Genomic DNA, 14,946 nt, shown 5'->3' on the forward strand with positions numbered 1-14,946 from the left:
GACACAAATTAAAAGCATTCCCAATATATTTTGCAAACAACAGCTAATCATACATTATGACTAACTTAAAGCTTGACTTATAGCCCCCGAATGCACCATTTTTACAGCAATCTGCTTTGTTTAAAGAACCCCATCGATTACTGCAGGGTTTCCACTGTGAATGAACAGGGCGTATGATTCTTGGATTTGGTATGGTTTTAAAAAGCCTTCATATCATGTGGAGGCCATCACAAATCTAATTTACCAAAACATTTCTTTAAAGAACCACCTATCGAAAGGTTCTCCCTGTTTCTTCCATGTCCTCACTTTTTTTGGCACCTACTCTTAAGAGTATAAGTAAATTTCATCAGCAAGTTAAAGCCACAGACATGAAATGTAGATAGAATCTTTATTAGAGTGATAGTTTTGTGTATTTGAAGCATTTTACTTCAAGAAACAGGATCAAATCAATGCTTTAAAATAAATATCTTAACACTAAAAAGGTTATAAAGTACAACAGTGACTCACACTGCCCACAGACTGAGCAATCAAATGTTCCGTTTATTTTTGATGGAAAGTGAAATTACCACCATAAGCCCTGAAACTACTTTCATCCTCCTTATGTTGGTCCCAAAAAGAGCAAGTTTGTAATCTTGCTCTGTTTGCACAGAGCTTTTTGTCTTTTGATTGCACTGCAGGCAGCAGTAACTACAGTCATGATAGCTACAGCTTTCATTGTAACTGCCCAGCCAAACCCTTTTTGGCACGTCGAGGAATGTAAATACTGCTCGTACCCATATGACATGCCCCATGAGTAGCTCATGTACTACTCTGTTGGGATTCATGTCTGAGGCCCAGCTGTGCTAAGAGCTATCCATAGCTGGGGGAACTGCTTAAATTCCCTCTGGAATTTTTCTCTCCATTGTCGGAAAACGCCAACAGATGGATGCAACTACACAACCAGGAACGTCCTGTTTGCCTTGGAACGCACTGAGGTGTTTGACAGATTTGTGTTCACACGTACACTGCAGGCCATTTTTTTTTTTTTTAAGTTTCCAAAATATTTCACAATCGAGTCAATGTGCCAGCAACCAACACATGTTTACATGGCATCTAGCCTAACCAAGGAAGATTTTCCAAAATATTACCTTAGTTTGCAACAATGTACTGTTACTTAGAGTATAAAAGCCTTCATAGTCTTAAGGCTGGTTATCCAGTAACTACTATGAAGCGGATGTGTAAGGTTATCAGAGTGTCTTTAGGGTTTTAATCATGCATACAAGAAACTTCCAAACTCCTCCTAAACCCCTCAGGACTCCAGAAACTTCAGGCTCTAGAACTCATACTGCGACACAAAGAGTGTGATCTTGGTGATGTAGCGACCAATCTGCACTCTCCTCTCCAGCTCACTCATCTCCACCTCCACCTCCACCATGGCTGGACCCTGGATGGGGCTGACAAGCATCAGCTGACCCGTCTGCCGGTCAGAGCGCTGTACAGTGAAGTGGCGGCGGCCGCGGCCCCCCAGCAAAGCAAAGCGGAGTGTGTCTCCCAGCACCCGCACAGCCGAAACCCGGAACATGACACGCGGGGCGGACAGGTTAGATGCCACAGACATATAGTGATAGGACACAGAGTTCGGAGCCTGTGAACAGGCTTTATTGTCCACAGGACAGGGGTTCCTCTCACAGCGCCTGGATCAACAGGAGAAAAAGAAGTTTTGTAACAGTATAAACTATCCATTTTTTCCTCTTTCTTTAAATTTCTCATAGATTTTCACTGTTATTGTTAAAAAAAAAACACACAGTATTGTACAGAAGTCAAAGGCCACCCTTGATATACAAATATAATCTCCAGTCAAATGGGGAATTCAGGTCAAGTTATTTGTTTGTTATATTGAGGATTAGAAATAAGAGGATTAGATATAAGATTTTTCAATTGGAAAGGGGAAAATTAAGGAAAAATAAGTGAGGGGAAAAAAAAGAGAATTCCAAAACTGGGCTTCAAAAAATTATTAAAAGGTACAGAGAAATTTGCAACTCCTAACAACCGCACAAGACCTGACAGACTATCCAAACTGTCACCATCAGATAAACAGTAACTACAGTTCAAGTTTTATCTTTGAAAATCCACAGGTGTTTGTTTATTCTTCTGCTATGAGAAGACAACTCAGTGCTATGAGTCTGAAAGGATGTGTAGCTGTCAAGAAGCTAGAAATAGAAAAAATAATCAAAAGAAAGGAAAAAACTAAAATAATTAAAAAAAAATTTGCAAATTAAACAAAAAAGCTGCTAGTGTTCTCGGAATATTGGACTGACTACCCCAGAGTCCAGATATGAACATTAATTAAATGTATTCATGATTACTTGGATTGTGAGAAGCAGAAAATGCAAGCAACTTATAAGACTGAACTTTGGAGAGGTGAAAAAATATCCACCTTTCTTTGAAAACCTGAAAGTAACTCTCACAAAAAAATAGAAACTGTAGGATGACCCTCCCTCTCCCCCCTACCACTTAGTGTGATGGTAGCCAGCACAGATGGTTGATAGCTGACGTAATGTCCAATGACGGTGCATTAGAGGCAGTTTGTAAGGGTGGTGGCTGGCTTTACATGACTCGCCCTCCTAGTGCTAGTATTGTGCTGTGATTGGGGGAGACTATGATAGTGGGTGGACATGAAAACTGGGGGAAAAAGTACAGGATGGACACACTATGCAGAAAAAATTATATGTTCAGTTGTTGAGGCTTCTGTGTAATTATTTTTTTAATCTATTAAATATGTTTTTTACTTTTTTCCTGACAATAAATAATCAATAACATGTACTTAATGGTTATTTTGACTGGAAATTAAATACATTTGACCTTTACACAGTACTGTACCTGCAAAGGTAATGTTAACAATAAACTGCTGAACTGCTACTAATACTAATACTAATACTAATAATCTTGTAACTTTACTCATCTTCATTAAAGTGCTTTTCTTGCAATGAGGAGTTTGTTTTGCCTAAATAATGATTAGGCTATTTTCTTTTCCAAGTTGTTGTTACACTGTCTAAACTGGGAATAAAACATATGTGGTGACTCTCCCTGATGGGAAAAAAATTGCCAAAACATTTTGGCAGATTTGTTTTTTCTTCTATAGCCATATTATAATAAAGGCTTTTATTAATGAGTGCCATGTTTTTCAGTCCCTGGCAAAAGAGCACTATCAATACTAGACATAAATTTCCTTACCAGCAGCACTCTCTGTTTAATTTAGTAAAACATATAGACTGTCTGGAGCTGTATGTGGCTTTACAATTAAACTCCACACATGTCTAAATACATGTTAGTGTCATAATAATGACTAAATAGTATGTTTATATGTTAATGTATGAAACAAATGAAACATCATTAATGTTTATCATTTACTAAAAAAAATTGAAACAAACATTTTGAAAACCTTTGATAATCAGTGCAGCATGTGCCATATAGCATGGGTCTGTCTGAATCCTTTACTCCACCCTAATTCAGTATTCTGTATATTGCAAATTTTAAAGCTACCTTTTTAAGCAGCCTTTTGTTTACAGCCTTGTCAAGTATGAGTCAACATATACTTACGTGGGGGAGGTTTTGACATAGGTTGCATTCCGGATGCGTGGGCACTCCACCTTAATGCACTGAAAACCTCCATAAGTGTTAACACATAGCTGATCACGGGTGCAGTTGTTCTGCCTCGTAGCGCACTCGTCAATATCTACAAGTCAGAACAGGACAAGTCTGCGTATGCATAAAGAAGAGAGGTCTATGACTTGTCCTCCTCAAGCTGCACAACAACACAAGGGGCTTAAGCATTCTTTTCAGTGAGGTTTTCAATAAATGTGTGACTCACCTCTGCAGCTGCGGCCATCTTGGGTCACATTGTATCCCATAGGGCATGTACAGCGGTAGCCACCAGGGGTGTTAACACAAGTATGTAAACATAAACGACCTGCCTGCCCATTATGGAACAGTTCACACTCATCAATGTCTGAAAAAGACAATAAAACGATTACATAGATTCATAAGTACTGCATGAGCACTACCATAACATACTGCTGTTCAGCTAACACATCATCAATCCGGAATGCTGCAAGCCTGTCCAGCACATTTTAGTGTGTTTTCTGATCTGATCTTAACAACCTGTTAAATTTTTAGGCATAAACAGAGGCTGGAAAATGTCATAAGTGGTTCTCAGAGCATAAAAAATACAAGAAAATGATCAGATAAGGGCCCATGACTCAATAAGACTGACTAGACCACAGAAAACCAGAAAATGCAAGACAGGAGTGCTTCTGGGCATAGACTGGACACCACTTTCCCCAAATTACGCAAGAGTATGTGATATTACTTTTATTCTGAACAAGAGTACTGAACTTTCTGCTCCTTTCTTTTTTTGTAATTCAACAGTGCAATACAATGTAATTAATACATTTAATGTACCCCTTTTGTCACTCTTCTCCCTGTATATGCTGAGATACATATGAAATTGAACACAGGATGAAGGATTGCATAAAAAATAAGAAATAAGAAATAAGGTAATTGTTTAACTGAGGAGTTTTTTTTATTGCAGGCATTGCCTCTCTCTATATCTACAAAGTAACAAGTTTTTCTTGGTTGGCCTTAGCTGTAGACAGTTCAGACTGTAACCATTGCCTGACTGAAAGTTTGGGAGGCAGAAGCTTTTTTTTAGCTGCAGTCGTACTAGCTAAACAAATACTTTCAAAGACTTTAATTGCAATTTACATATTTGCACTATCATTTATAACACAAAGGTAAGGTCCAAAGGTATCTACACTCAGGTTAGATTAGAGGTTACCTCTACTACCATTCAGGATAGTCCCATAGCATGTGCCTAGGAGTTTCAGGAATTGATAAACAATTGAAATTACATTAAGAGTGGGGAGAGATTCCTTTCCGATGTCTGATATGTGAGGTAAAATTAAAAAAACTAAATATATTTTTTAAATGTATGAATTAATGGTTAGGATATTTTGAGGTTACTGGTTATCCACCGTGGAGCACTCACCCGTACAGATACTGGTGTCCCGGCCTGAAATGGTGTATCCTGCTTCACAGGTGCAGTGGGTGGTGCCCTGTACCTGGCTGCACTTGGATGGTCGCACAAGCAGAGACGGGGTTGCTAAGGGAAAGGAGGTGGCAGCTGCAGCTCCAGCAGTGGCAGCAGACATGTTGGTTATGGTGACAAAAACTGAAGAGAGAGATGTATTTGTAAGGTAAGCTGCACTCACTGCAAGTTAAGCACTCATTTATATTCACTTGGTCTGAATTAATGTTCTCTATAAAATGGACAAATGTCTGGACAAAATTTTAGGTTTTAGGGTGGCCACATGAGCAAACTCATTCATTTTAAGCTTTCACTGACTGCTAGTTACATTAATCTTGTAGCTCCAGTGCAAAACTAAAGAAGCAAACTTCAGACATGAAATGCGTCTTGGCAAGTGAAAGCTATGTAAATTTGAATTTTCACCAACCTATTGCTATAAATGTGCTTAATGCTTATGTAGACAAGTCAAAGTAGTAGTCAAAGGCTGATTACAGATATTATCGGCTGATATAATTTCAGGCTTCATGAAGACTTCATTCAACATAGTGGGGGTTACTCTGTGCAGATCTACAAATATCACAGTGTCATCTAGATTTTGAGCTTGTGTGAGCAGCACTATCTGTGCAGTGTGCAATGTTTATGGCTGCCTCATCGACTCCGGCTTGCGGGAGAGAGCAAATATAAGATCAATGGACAATTGCAGCAGTGTGTGGAGGTCAAGATGCATTTAAAAGTCCATTAGCCTATGTATATGAGTGTGTGTGGGGGGCTGTGTGTTCTTCCAAGTGTTGCATGCATCCTGCTTTGTTCTTTTACTTGCATTCCCTTGATTGTGAGCCATCAAAGCTACAGTAAGTTGCCGCTTGAACCCTCTTGGAGATGTGTATCAATTTACTGCTAATGAACTGAAGAATCTTACAGAAATGTGAGTATACTTACATGTAGATGTGGGGGATTGGCAAGTAGACCCTGCCCACCCTTTGGCACATTCACATGTGAATCCATTTACTTCATCCGTGCATGTACCCCCATTGGCACATGGTGAGGAGGAACACTCATTTATTTCTGAAGAAAGAGAGGGATTTCAGCCTTTAATCCAGGTCTATAACCGACCAGATGCATACAAGCATACCAAGCGCTGTTTAAAAAAACAGCATCTGTGAACTGGAAAATGAAAAGGTCCAAGTAACATTATACTACTGATGCAAAGATTAAGCAAAGTATGCACAGCACTCTGTGGTTTTAGACAGAGCTTTCTCTGGTGCTGATGGACCATTTGTCAAGCACAATCACAACGTTGGCCTGCTGTCTGGAATTAAATGGTCTGTAAAACAATGTATGGGGCCAAACTGAAACATTCTGTGGAGATGGGCACTGAAATTCAAAAGCCAAACGAAACTCAATCATGCTGAGATGCATATGAAATTGAAAACTTCTTTTCCTGGGGAAAAATGGGGGTAATACATAAGTACTGCGTAAAACAGCAGTTCAGAGACAGGCAGAAAAGAAAAACAATGATCATGCAGACAGGGAAGTGAGGGTGATGGGCAGAGTAGATAAAAGGTGAGTGATGAGGGTAGAGGAGTGGAAGAAGTGAGAAAGAAGGGGGGGTGGGCATCAGAGCCCCAATCTCAATCCAGCCCAGGCTCAATGCTGTGCTTTAAGTTGTTGTTGTACAACATACTGATTTATACTGTTTCTACTTTGATACAGTCTGATTATTTCATAATTAAATATTTAAAGCAAAAGTTTAGCAAAATGTCTTATGAATTTGTATTACATACTGCAATATATATATATATATATATATATATATATATATACATAATGGAAGTGCCTTGCATCGTATAGCTAAAACCAGTGGTAGCAACCATCCTGAAGTCTTTTTTTCAGTTTAATAAAGAACAGTATGTCATTTAGAGTAAGAAATCACCCAGAACATCTATTTAGGACTACCTAACACCTTTATGTGGTTTGAGACTAGTGAATGATGATTAAGGCATTCAGTTGGCACAAAGCCAGGTGCATATATCCATCTACTTCAGACACTATTACATTAGCCTCCTGTCTCCAGTGCAAAACCTTAGACACCAAACGTCCTGGCTAATCAGCTACATTTGGGCTAATGGGAAAATTGAGTTTTTTGCAGAACTATTGCTTTAACATACCTTGACCCTATGTGAGGATCATTATTACTCACCTTTGCAGACTGGCTGCTGACCACTCCAAGTGAGTGAATCCTTACACTGGCGAGTCTCGGACCCTACAAGCTCATATCCCAAGTCACACAGGAAGTGGACCTCATGCCCTGGCAACAGAATCTTCCCCAACTTCCTGCCATTGAGGGGAGCCTCCAGTTTTGGACAGGTAACTGAACAGAAATCATGTCTTTGTGGATTAAGTGTTAATACAGTGCATTGTTATGTCCAATGTGTTTTTGACACTTTTGTCTGTGTCTGTCAGAGTAAAGTTGAGTACAGTTGTGCTTTGGTTCCAATGCTTTAGTGTTTTTTCAGTGTCAGAAAAAAAAGAAAACACATATTTAACAGAAAATTACACAAATGCCACAAATGCTAAGTATAATATCAAATCAGTGTCACTATTTAATTTATCTATTCTAACTTGCATTCATCCTACTCCCACTTTAACTTTTGTATCCTTCCAATCCTAAAACCAATAAGTTACGGCTGTGCTCTTCCAACAAAAGCTGTTCTCAAAGGTGTCATTGACATTACATTCCCCTTCAAAAAGACACCCACATTCACAAAAACATCTACCCAAACACACTTTAACTGCCTTTCAAATTTCTTTCTCACATGCATCTAAAATGGCTAGATTAGAAATAGTTGTATGCAAACGTTTGGGCACCCCTGGCCAAATTACATGTGTTATAAGCAGCACATGAAACATTGCACAGGTATATGGAAGAATGGATTCCAGAAATTATTGCTTCTGAAGCTGAAGCTGAAACAGGCTGGCTTCTACAACAGGATAATGATCCAAAGAATACATCAAAACCATGAAATACTTCAAGAAACGAAAGCTGAAGCTTTTAAAATGGCCTTCACAGTGTCCTGAGCACCACTGAAAAGAAAAAAAATTCCTAAAACAAGATTAATAAGACTTCTAAACAGCTACAGAAAGCTATCAAGATGTAATCTGCTAAAAAGCACATGACTTAGTATTAACTTTGTAGTGTCCACATTTTTGCCATAATTATTATTTTTTCTATTTTTATAAGTTAATAAATATGTGTCCTGTTTTTTTTTCCCTGAGGCTGAAAAAAGAATTTATGAAATTAAATTAATTTGTGTCCCATTTGGTCAGGGTGGTCTCCTAGTTTAGCACTAGACTAAAAATATGCATGCATGTATAGGATATTAGCTTATTTTGCTATTTCTTCATCTTTTGCTGCATTGTGTCTGTTCCAATGTGTTAGCAAACCTAAAAAATATATTAATAATAATATAAATAATAACAATAATAATAAAAATCTTCATTTATATAGCACTGCTCATGCCAGTGGCCACTCAGAGTGATTTACAGACAAGTGATAATGCTTAACAGTAAAGCAAAAAATTATGAGTACTAATTTAAAATCATAAGAAAATCGCTCTAAAAAAAAAAGGTCAAACTGTAGCAATATTTCTCAAATGAGGAAAAGTCTAACTAAGTCTTGATTATTAGAAAGAATGGAAGTGTAAAATTGTGTGTCATCAGTATAGCTATGAAAACTGATATTATGTTTAGTAATGACATCACCTAGAGGTAACATGTTCAAAAAGGAAAGCAAAGGCCCTAAAACTGAACCCTGTGGGTCTCCACAAGAAATAATGCATTTTTTTGATGAGCGATTTCCCAGTAAACCATGAACTGTGTGTTAACTAAATATGATTTTAAACCAATAATGCTGTGACTGAGAGGTCTAATCAGTTTTCAAGACAGTAGATTAGAATCTTGTGATCAGCTGTGTCAAAAGCTGCACTAAGAGCCAATAAGACCAGAAAAAAAGGATTTTGTGAACCAATAAACCAATGCTTTCAGTACTAAGGTTAGAACAAAAACCTGTTTGAAACTCATATAACTTGTTTGGTATTACATATGCATTTGTTTGAAAACAACTTTTTGTAAGACTATACTTAAAAAAAGGAAGGTTATAAATTTGAAATTCTAAAAATATTGAGTATAAAAGGATCCATGTTAAACCTATGTCAAATATAACTTTGAAATATCAGTCAAATCTAAAGTGTTAACTTTTTTTACTGATATTATTCCGATGTCATCTTGCATTCCTACTAAATTGTACAGTCATATGCAAAGGTAGCCTTGGTCAAATTACACATAACTGAAGCCATCTTAAGGAGAGAAGAAAGAACTGTTCATGATATTGTGCTTTATGATGTCTTTAATATTACATATTGCCTACCTCTAATTACAAGAGGTTTGGTTGTTTGCTTGCCTTTTGCCAAGTGCACTATTGGTGTTAATTTACATGCTCACCCCGCTGTCCTGTCTGCTCCTACTCATACTAACCACTGCAAGCCCTTACCATTATTGGCTTTAGTGGGCAGGCGAGCAGCGCTGTTCTGTAGTAGACTGAGCTTCTTCCTCAAGGTGCGGAGACTCTGCAGGTACGAGGCTTCGTGTGTTGAGAGCAGCTTGTGAGCCTGACGGAGGGAATTCTGCAACTCCTGTGTCCCTGGACATTCCTGGAAGTAGAGTGGGTCCCAGTTTATTACACTCAGATTTCCATACCATGGATATATCAACAGAGAATCTGTCTGGTGAATTATAGGAATAACAGCTGCATTATGCTATTTTTGTTATTTCATAATATACATTTTTAATAGTAGTCATGTTCTTGTCAGGTTGGATTAAAAAAATTGCATACCAATGATAAATCCTAGACATTTTTGTAAACAGATCAGCTTGACTAGTTCCACTTAGCCCTGCCTTTGGGACTGCCAAGCACATAAATGAGGCAAGCTTGTGGTTTTATTCTGTGGAAGTTGTCCAGTTGTGAAAGATTCAGTGTTTTGTGACGTGCATGACGTCATCTATAAGAGGTGCCACTCTGGACGTGGAGGTAGGGGCTCAAAGCTGTGAAAGGCTGGATTGTACTTGCAGGGTGAATGAACAGAGTGTACGCAGGGTTTAACATGCTCAGAGAAAACGAGAAAAATCGCAAAGCTTACAGAAATGTGGGCAGTCTGGATCTTGGAAGGCTTTCTTTGTTTTACAGTACTTGAAACACAGTAATGCCTCTCAGGATTATGTTTGGCCAGTGTAACTGTCAGAGTGTATGCTCCTAAAACAGATATGTTACAAACAGTACACAGTGTCCCTAACTGGACATGTTTTATGCTGATTTAACACTTTCATACAGCGTGCATTAATTAATGCAGGTAAGAACAAGCATTTGGGTGTTTTTACACAAAAAAGCATGTTTTTAATTAACACATCCTTTTCAAATGTAATGTAGATATATTGAGAGACTACAAATGATTTGTTGGAATGCTGAAAGCAGTTAGCACTGGGTTAAACTGCCATCCAGTCATAGATCCATTTTCCTCAGGCTGTCTTGGATATTTCTACATGACTTAATGTTACATAACAAACATGATTATAATGTCATGTAAGAAACATTATGTGTATTTTGAGGCCGGAAATTCAGGGATGATTTTTTTTTCCAAAATCTGGAATATCTGGACTTCATCAAAATGTTGCATCACAGCAGTTTAACAGTGAATGTGGTTTATTTCGCTGATGCTCTGATTTCAGACAGCTAAGTTCAGGCTTGACCCCTTTATGAAATATTCAAACCAATCAGAACATACAAGGCTCCTAGGCTCTCATTGGCTGCCATCAAGGGGAAGGGCACTGTGGTTTATGTATGTTCTGTTTTCTCATTTTCTTTCATGTTTTTTAAAAAACCAATGAGTGTTTTCATCTTGTAGGACTTGTGTAAGTACAGTCAATATTTGCACATCCTGTGAAAACACCTGGGTAGCTGATTATAAAGCAGGGAGATGAGGGTAGTAGTGTGAGAGAGTGACCATGTTCTCTTTTTCAGGGCTTCTGCAAAAACATTTCCTCCTGTTTACCTTTATTTGGCTCTGATGCACCTGCATTATTGCAGAATAAATGGGCCATATGAGTTACTGAACCTTCAGTCAAGCTTTTAGTAGTTTTGTGAATGACATAGCAGTATATTATTAACATATTTAAACAATGAACACCATTAGATCCAACCTCATATGAGCATATGAGGGGTAATATGATCTTCCTTTACAGTGAATCTTCTACATATGACCCATAAAAACCAAGAAAACAAACAAAAAGAAGAAAAACATTTTTTTTCTTACTAAAACTTTCTAACTCAGTAGTTGTTCCAAAAAAATGAAGTCACATAACGTCATAATGAGAGTGATGTATTCAGTTTGGCTTTATATACAAATTACAGTAATTAACTGACCACAGCTCGCTCGCTCTCTCTCTCTCTCTCTCTCTCTCTCTCTCTCTATTAATTTAGGCGTATAGCCTTTTTATTTCATCACTTTTTAGCCTTTCTTTACACATTTTGGCTTCTATAAGACACCCCTCTGCGAGCAAACGCTGCTTTGAAAGCTCAACCTGCAGCTTAATAGGCTACTGTTTTGGGAATATTGAAATGTAATCAGAGACAAAGTGGCTTTGTGCCAGCGATTATACATTTCTGGTGGGGAAAGAAATCAAAATCATAGTTTCAGTGTCGAAACTGGCAGTAAACACTGCTTCGTTAGTTTTCTACAGAAAAGTATCAGATGTAATCCAGTAATGGACTAAATACTGTGAATGTAGCTAAAGCTGGTCATTAAGATTCACACAGACTGCAGATAAGCGGTTTTTGATAAAACAACAGTCCAAAACGTGATCTCGTGCTCCACTCACCTGCCCACGGATGACGGGAACCTGACAGATAAACACAAGCAGCAGCGCGACGGGACTGAGGTAAATTCCACGCATTTTCCTCAGAACTGTCCTCTGAAGTCGCAGTCTAGTAAACCAGAAATATCTGTTTCCACGACGAGAGGTCTCTAAAGCTGTTTTATCACTCGGTGAAACCCCATAAACTGTAGCGCAGTGAGGAGAAATTGGGCTAGTTTTAGGAGCCATCAAAGTCAGTCTAGCGCCGTGTGGAGAGTAGCCTACATTTTTATAACCCGTAGGCTAATGTTTTTCTTCTTTTCCTTTTTTTGGGCTCCACATGCCAAATTCTCCCCTTATAAAAGCCGCTCAGTTCTGGTCGCCTATTTGTTAACTTGGAGGAACAGGAATATAAAATCCGCTGGTCAACAACACCTCAGCGTGGAGCAGCACAATACATCTTTTAATGGGTGAAAGTAAGTTGTCACCCTTGCGGCACCGTGTGAGATAAGCAGAGAGTGGTAATGAGAGAAGCTCCCCTGCTAAATTGGGAATATATCTGCTTTGAGTAGGCCTGGCTCATCTGACGACTGCCGTGGTAGAGACATAAAGGCAGTCCTACTGTGCGTAATCAGCATTTTGTTGCTGGCTTGATTTTGGAATGCTGATTTGTATTGCTTGCCTCTATGTATGTATCTTTGATAGAGCTGGGTAGGCAAAATGATGATGTCAGTCTAAAACAATGTGATAATGGAGGGTCTGGTCTGGCTTACTTGGTATGTTTTCCACATTCGCTGAGCCACTTCACTGGACTTTGGCCCTCAGAGTACAAGAAAGTGAATGAGACTGGCTAAGTGGTCTAGTTAAGCCACAGTGTAGCAACAGTCTGCCCTCTGCAGGGAGGCCATTTACAGCCATGGTGCATCACTGATTTGATGCTGAAAAATATGAGAACTGTTTGACAGGGCTTTGGCCACTTAACAGAGAATACCTCAGAATCATGGGATGTGTCAGACACTTAGTGAGAAGGCCAGTATAATCCTGTATATGTCCATTTAGAATTTTAGATGAGGGATCTAAATTGTTGTCCAAGGTGTATCCTGCCTTCTGCCCAATGACAGCTGGGATAAGCATCAGCACCACACCGCGACCCAGAGGGATACGCGGTTTAGATGATGTGTGTGTGAATCTAAATTGTAGAGATTCACCAAAATGGGAATTGTGGACTGATGCAGATATTTGATATTTCATTTATATGTCCACCGATGCTGATACGTCAACATATAAAACACTGGAAATAAATTAATCTTGATTACCAAGAAATGTAAGATTTATTTCTATAGGATTACAATTGCAGTAAAATAATAATAATGATAATAACAATAATAATAATAATCATTGTCATCATTATTATTGTTGTTTTGTTTTGTAATTATACTAGCAAAGTATAAATTGCATGTCATCAGCATAAATGTAAAAATTGATATCATATTTGCTTACTGACATCATCTAAAGATAATATGTACAAAGAGAAAAGCAAAGGCTTCATCAAGTATGATTAAAACCAGTCTAAAACTGAGAAGCCTACCCGGTATTCAGGATGGTGGATTAGATTCTTGTCATCCATCATATCAAAATCTGCAGTAAGAGCTGATAAGACCAAAACAGAAGAATTATGCACCAGAGCTAAGCCTGAAACCACTGACAACACGTACCAGTGTTGTCTCAGTATTATGGTCAGAACAAAAACTCTTTTAGAGGTCTCAAATACCTTATTTGATATTTGACACACATTTAATTGCAAAGCAACTTTTTTGTAAGACTTTACTTAAAAAAAATAAGTTTAGAAATTGGTCTAAAATCATAAGCATAAAATGTGTCTTGTGCAAAAGTTGTGGAACATATTTTTTCGTAACATGTTTAAAAACTGTAAATTGTGTTTGTTCTGTGATGTGATTTTTTTTCCTTTGAAAATCAACAAAACATAATTTGACCATAGATGACTGTTCCATGGATGACCCATTGCCATTGAACATGTCAAGAGTATTACATTTAACATCATTAACAGCACTACCATTGTCATCAAGAAATGCATTATAAAAAATAAAACAGCAATAAAACAGAAGATTTAGTTACGCCTTTAATGAGAACCAGAGCAGGATTGTTAGCAGGGGCTTCTGCTGGATCCCCTCGTCTTAGTGTTTAGATTACACTTCAGGAGCCAGACCCTGAAAACACAGCAATGCCAGACACTGAAAAACTGTGAAACACAGCAATGCAATTGTCCCTTCATGCAAAACCATAGACCCACGAGAAGAGGCCTTATCCAGGTGACTTATCGGGAAAAGTCATGTTAGATTACATTTAAAAACATCATTTAGACTTCTAATGAAGATGAAGGATGGTTGTGATGAAGAGCTGCTTTGCATGACATGATTTCAGCAGTGGAACGTTGGTTTTCCCTGCACTGTGCAAATCAGGCTAATGCTGGAATATTCTATCCAGATGCTCAGACAACCATAGCTACTTGCTCTTGTTGACAGCATTTCAGAGTGGGTTTGAAGTGCCTATCCCAGAAACTCTTTTTGTCACTTGTCTAGAAGCATTGCCGTCATTGAGCTTATGGCTTCAGGCCATGATAGTTGTGCATGACTCTGAACTTGTCTGATATGAGTGAAGCACGTAATCCCACATTTAAGTAATTAAGCCTTTATGAGGCTCATACTGGAATTAAGGACACTGCAGAGAGAACATGATCAGCCATGATAGCACAGAGAGAACTAATAGGCCAGACACTAATGGCAGTCACTGCAGATAATCATTCTTATGGATTCTGAAGTATCTACCTCAACAGTTACAAAAAAAATTGTCAGTTTGATTGTGCCAGTCTGTAATTACACAGAAATATCACTGTTCTTCAGACAGTTCTGCTACTGATATGTCACTTTCAGTCAAATCAGATGTTTTTTATTCTC

At 38.2% G+C, this 14,946-nt stretch overlaps 1 protein-coding gene across 1 annotated transcript; it reads right to left on the reverse strand.

The window, feature by feature from the left end:
* Positions 1–369: 369 nt before the first annotated feature.
* LOC108435537 (fibulin-7) lies at positions 370–12,410 on the reverse strand. The gene is made up of 8 exons (XM_017711479.2): positions 11,996–12,410; positions 9,615–9,774; positions 7,266–7,436; positions 6,005–6,130; positions 5,027–5,209; positions 3,851–3,988; positions 3,580–3,715; positions 370–1,673 (listed from the first exon to the last, which is right to left on the reverse strand). Exons 1-8 carry the CDS (start codon positions 12,218–12,220, stop codon positions 1,313–1,315), a joined length of 1,500 nt encoding a protein of 499 aa, XP_017566968.1. The 5' UTR covers positions 12,221–12,410; the 3' UTR covers positions 370–1,312.
* Between the last annotated feature and the right edge of the window lie 2,536 nt (positions 12,411–14,946).

The sequence above is a fragment of the Pygocentrus nattereri genome, chromosome 7, assembly GCF_015220715.1.
Source record: "Pygocentrus nattereri isolate fPygNat1 chromosome 7, fPygNat1.pri, whole genome shotgun sequence".
NCBI lineage: Eukaryota > Metazoa > Chordata > Actinopteri > Characiformes > Serrasalmidae > Pygocentrus > Pygocentrus nattereri.

Bases quoted from the DNA above. Each gene is read 5' to 3' on its own strand.
- LOC108435537 (XM_017711479.2), bottom strand. From the start codon at position 12,220: ATGGCTCCTAAAACTAGCCCAATTTCTCCTCACTGCGCTACAGTTTAT. The intron at 7,437-9,614 runs GTAAGGGCTTGC...ATTTCTGTTCAG, and splicing joins GCCCACTAAAGCCAATAATG to TTACCTGTCCAAAACTGGAG. The intron at 1,674-3,579 runs GTAAGTATATGT...CTGTTGATCCAG, and splicing joins TATGTCAAAACCTCCCCCAC to GCGCTGTGAGAGGAACCCCT.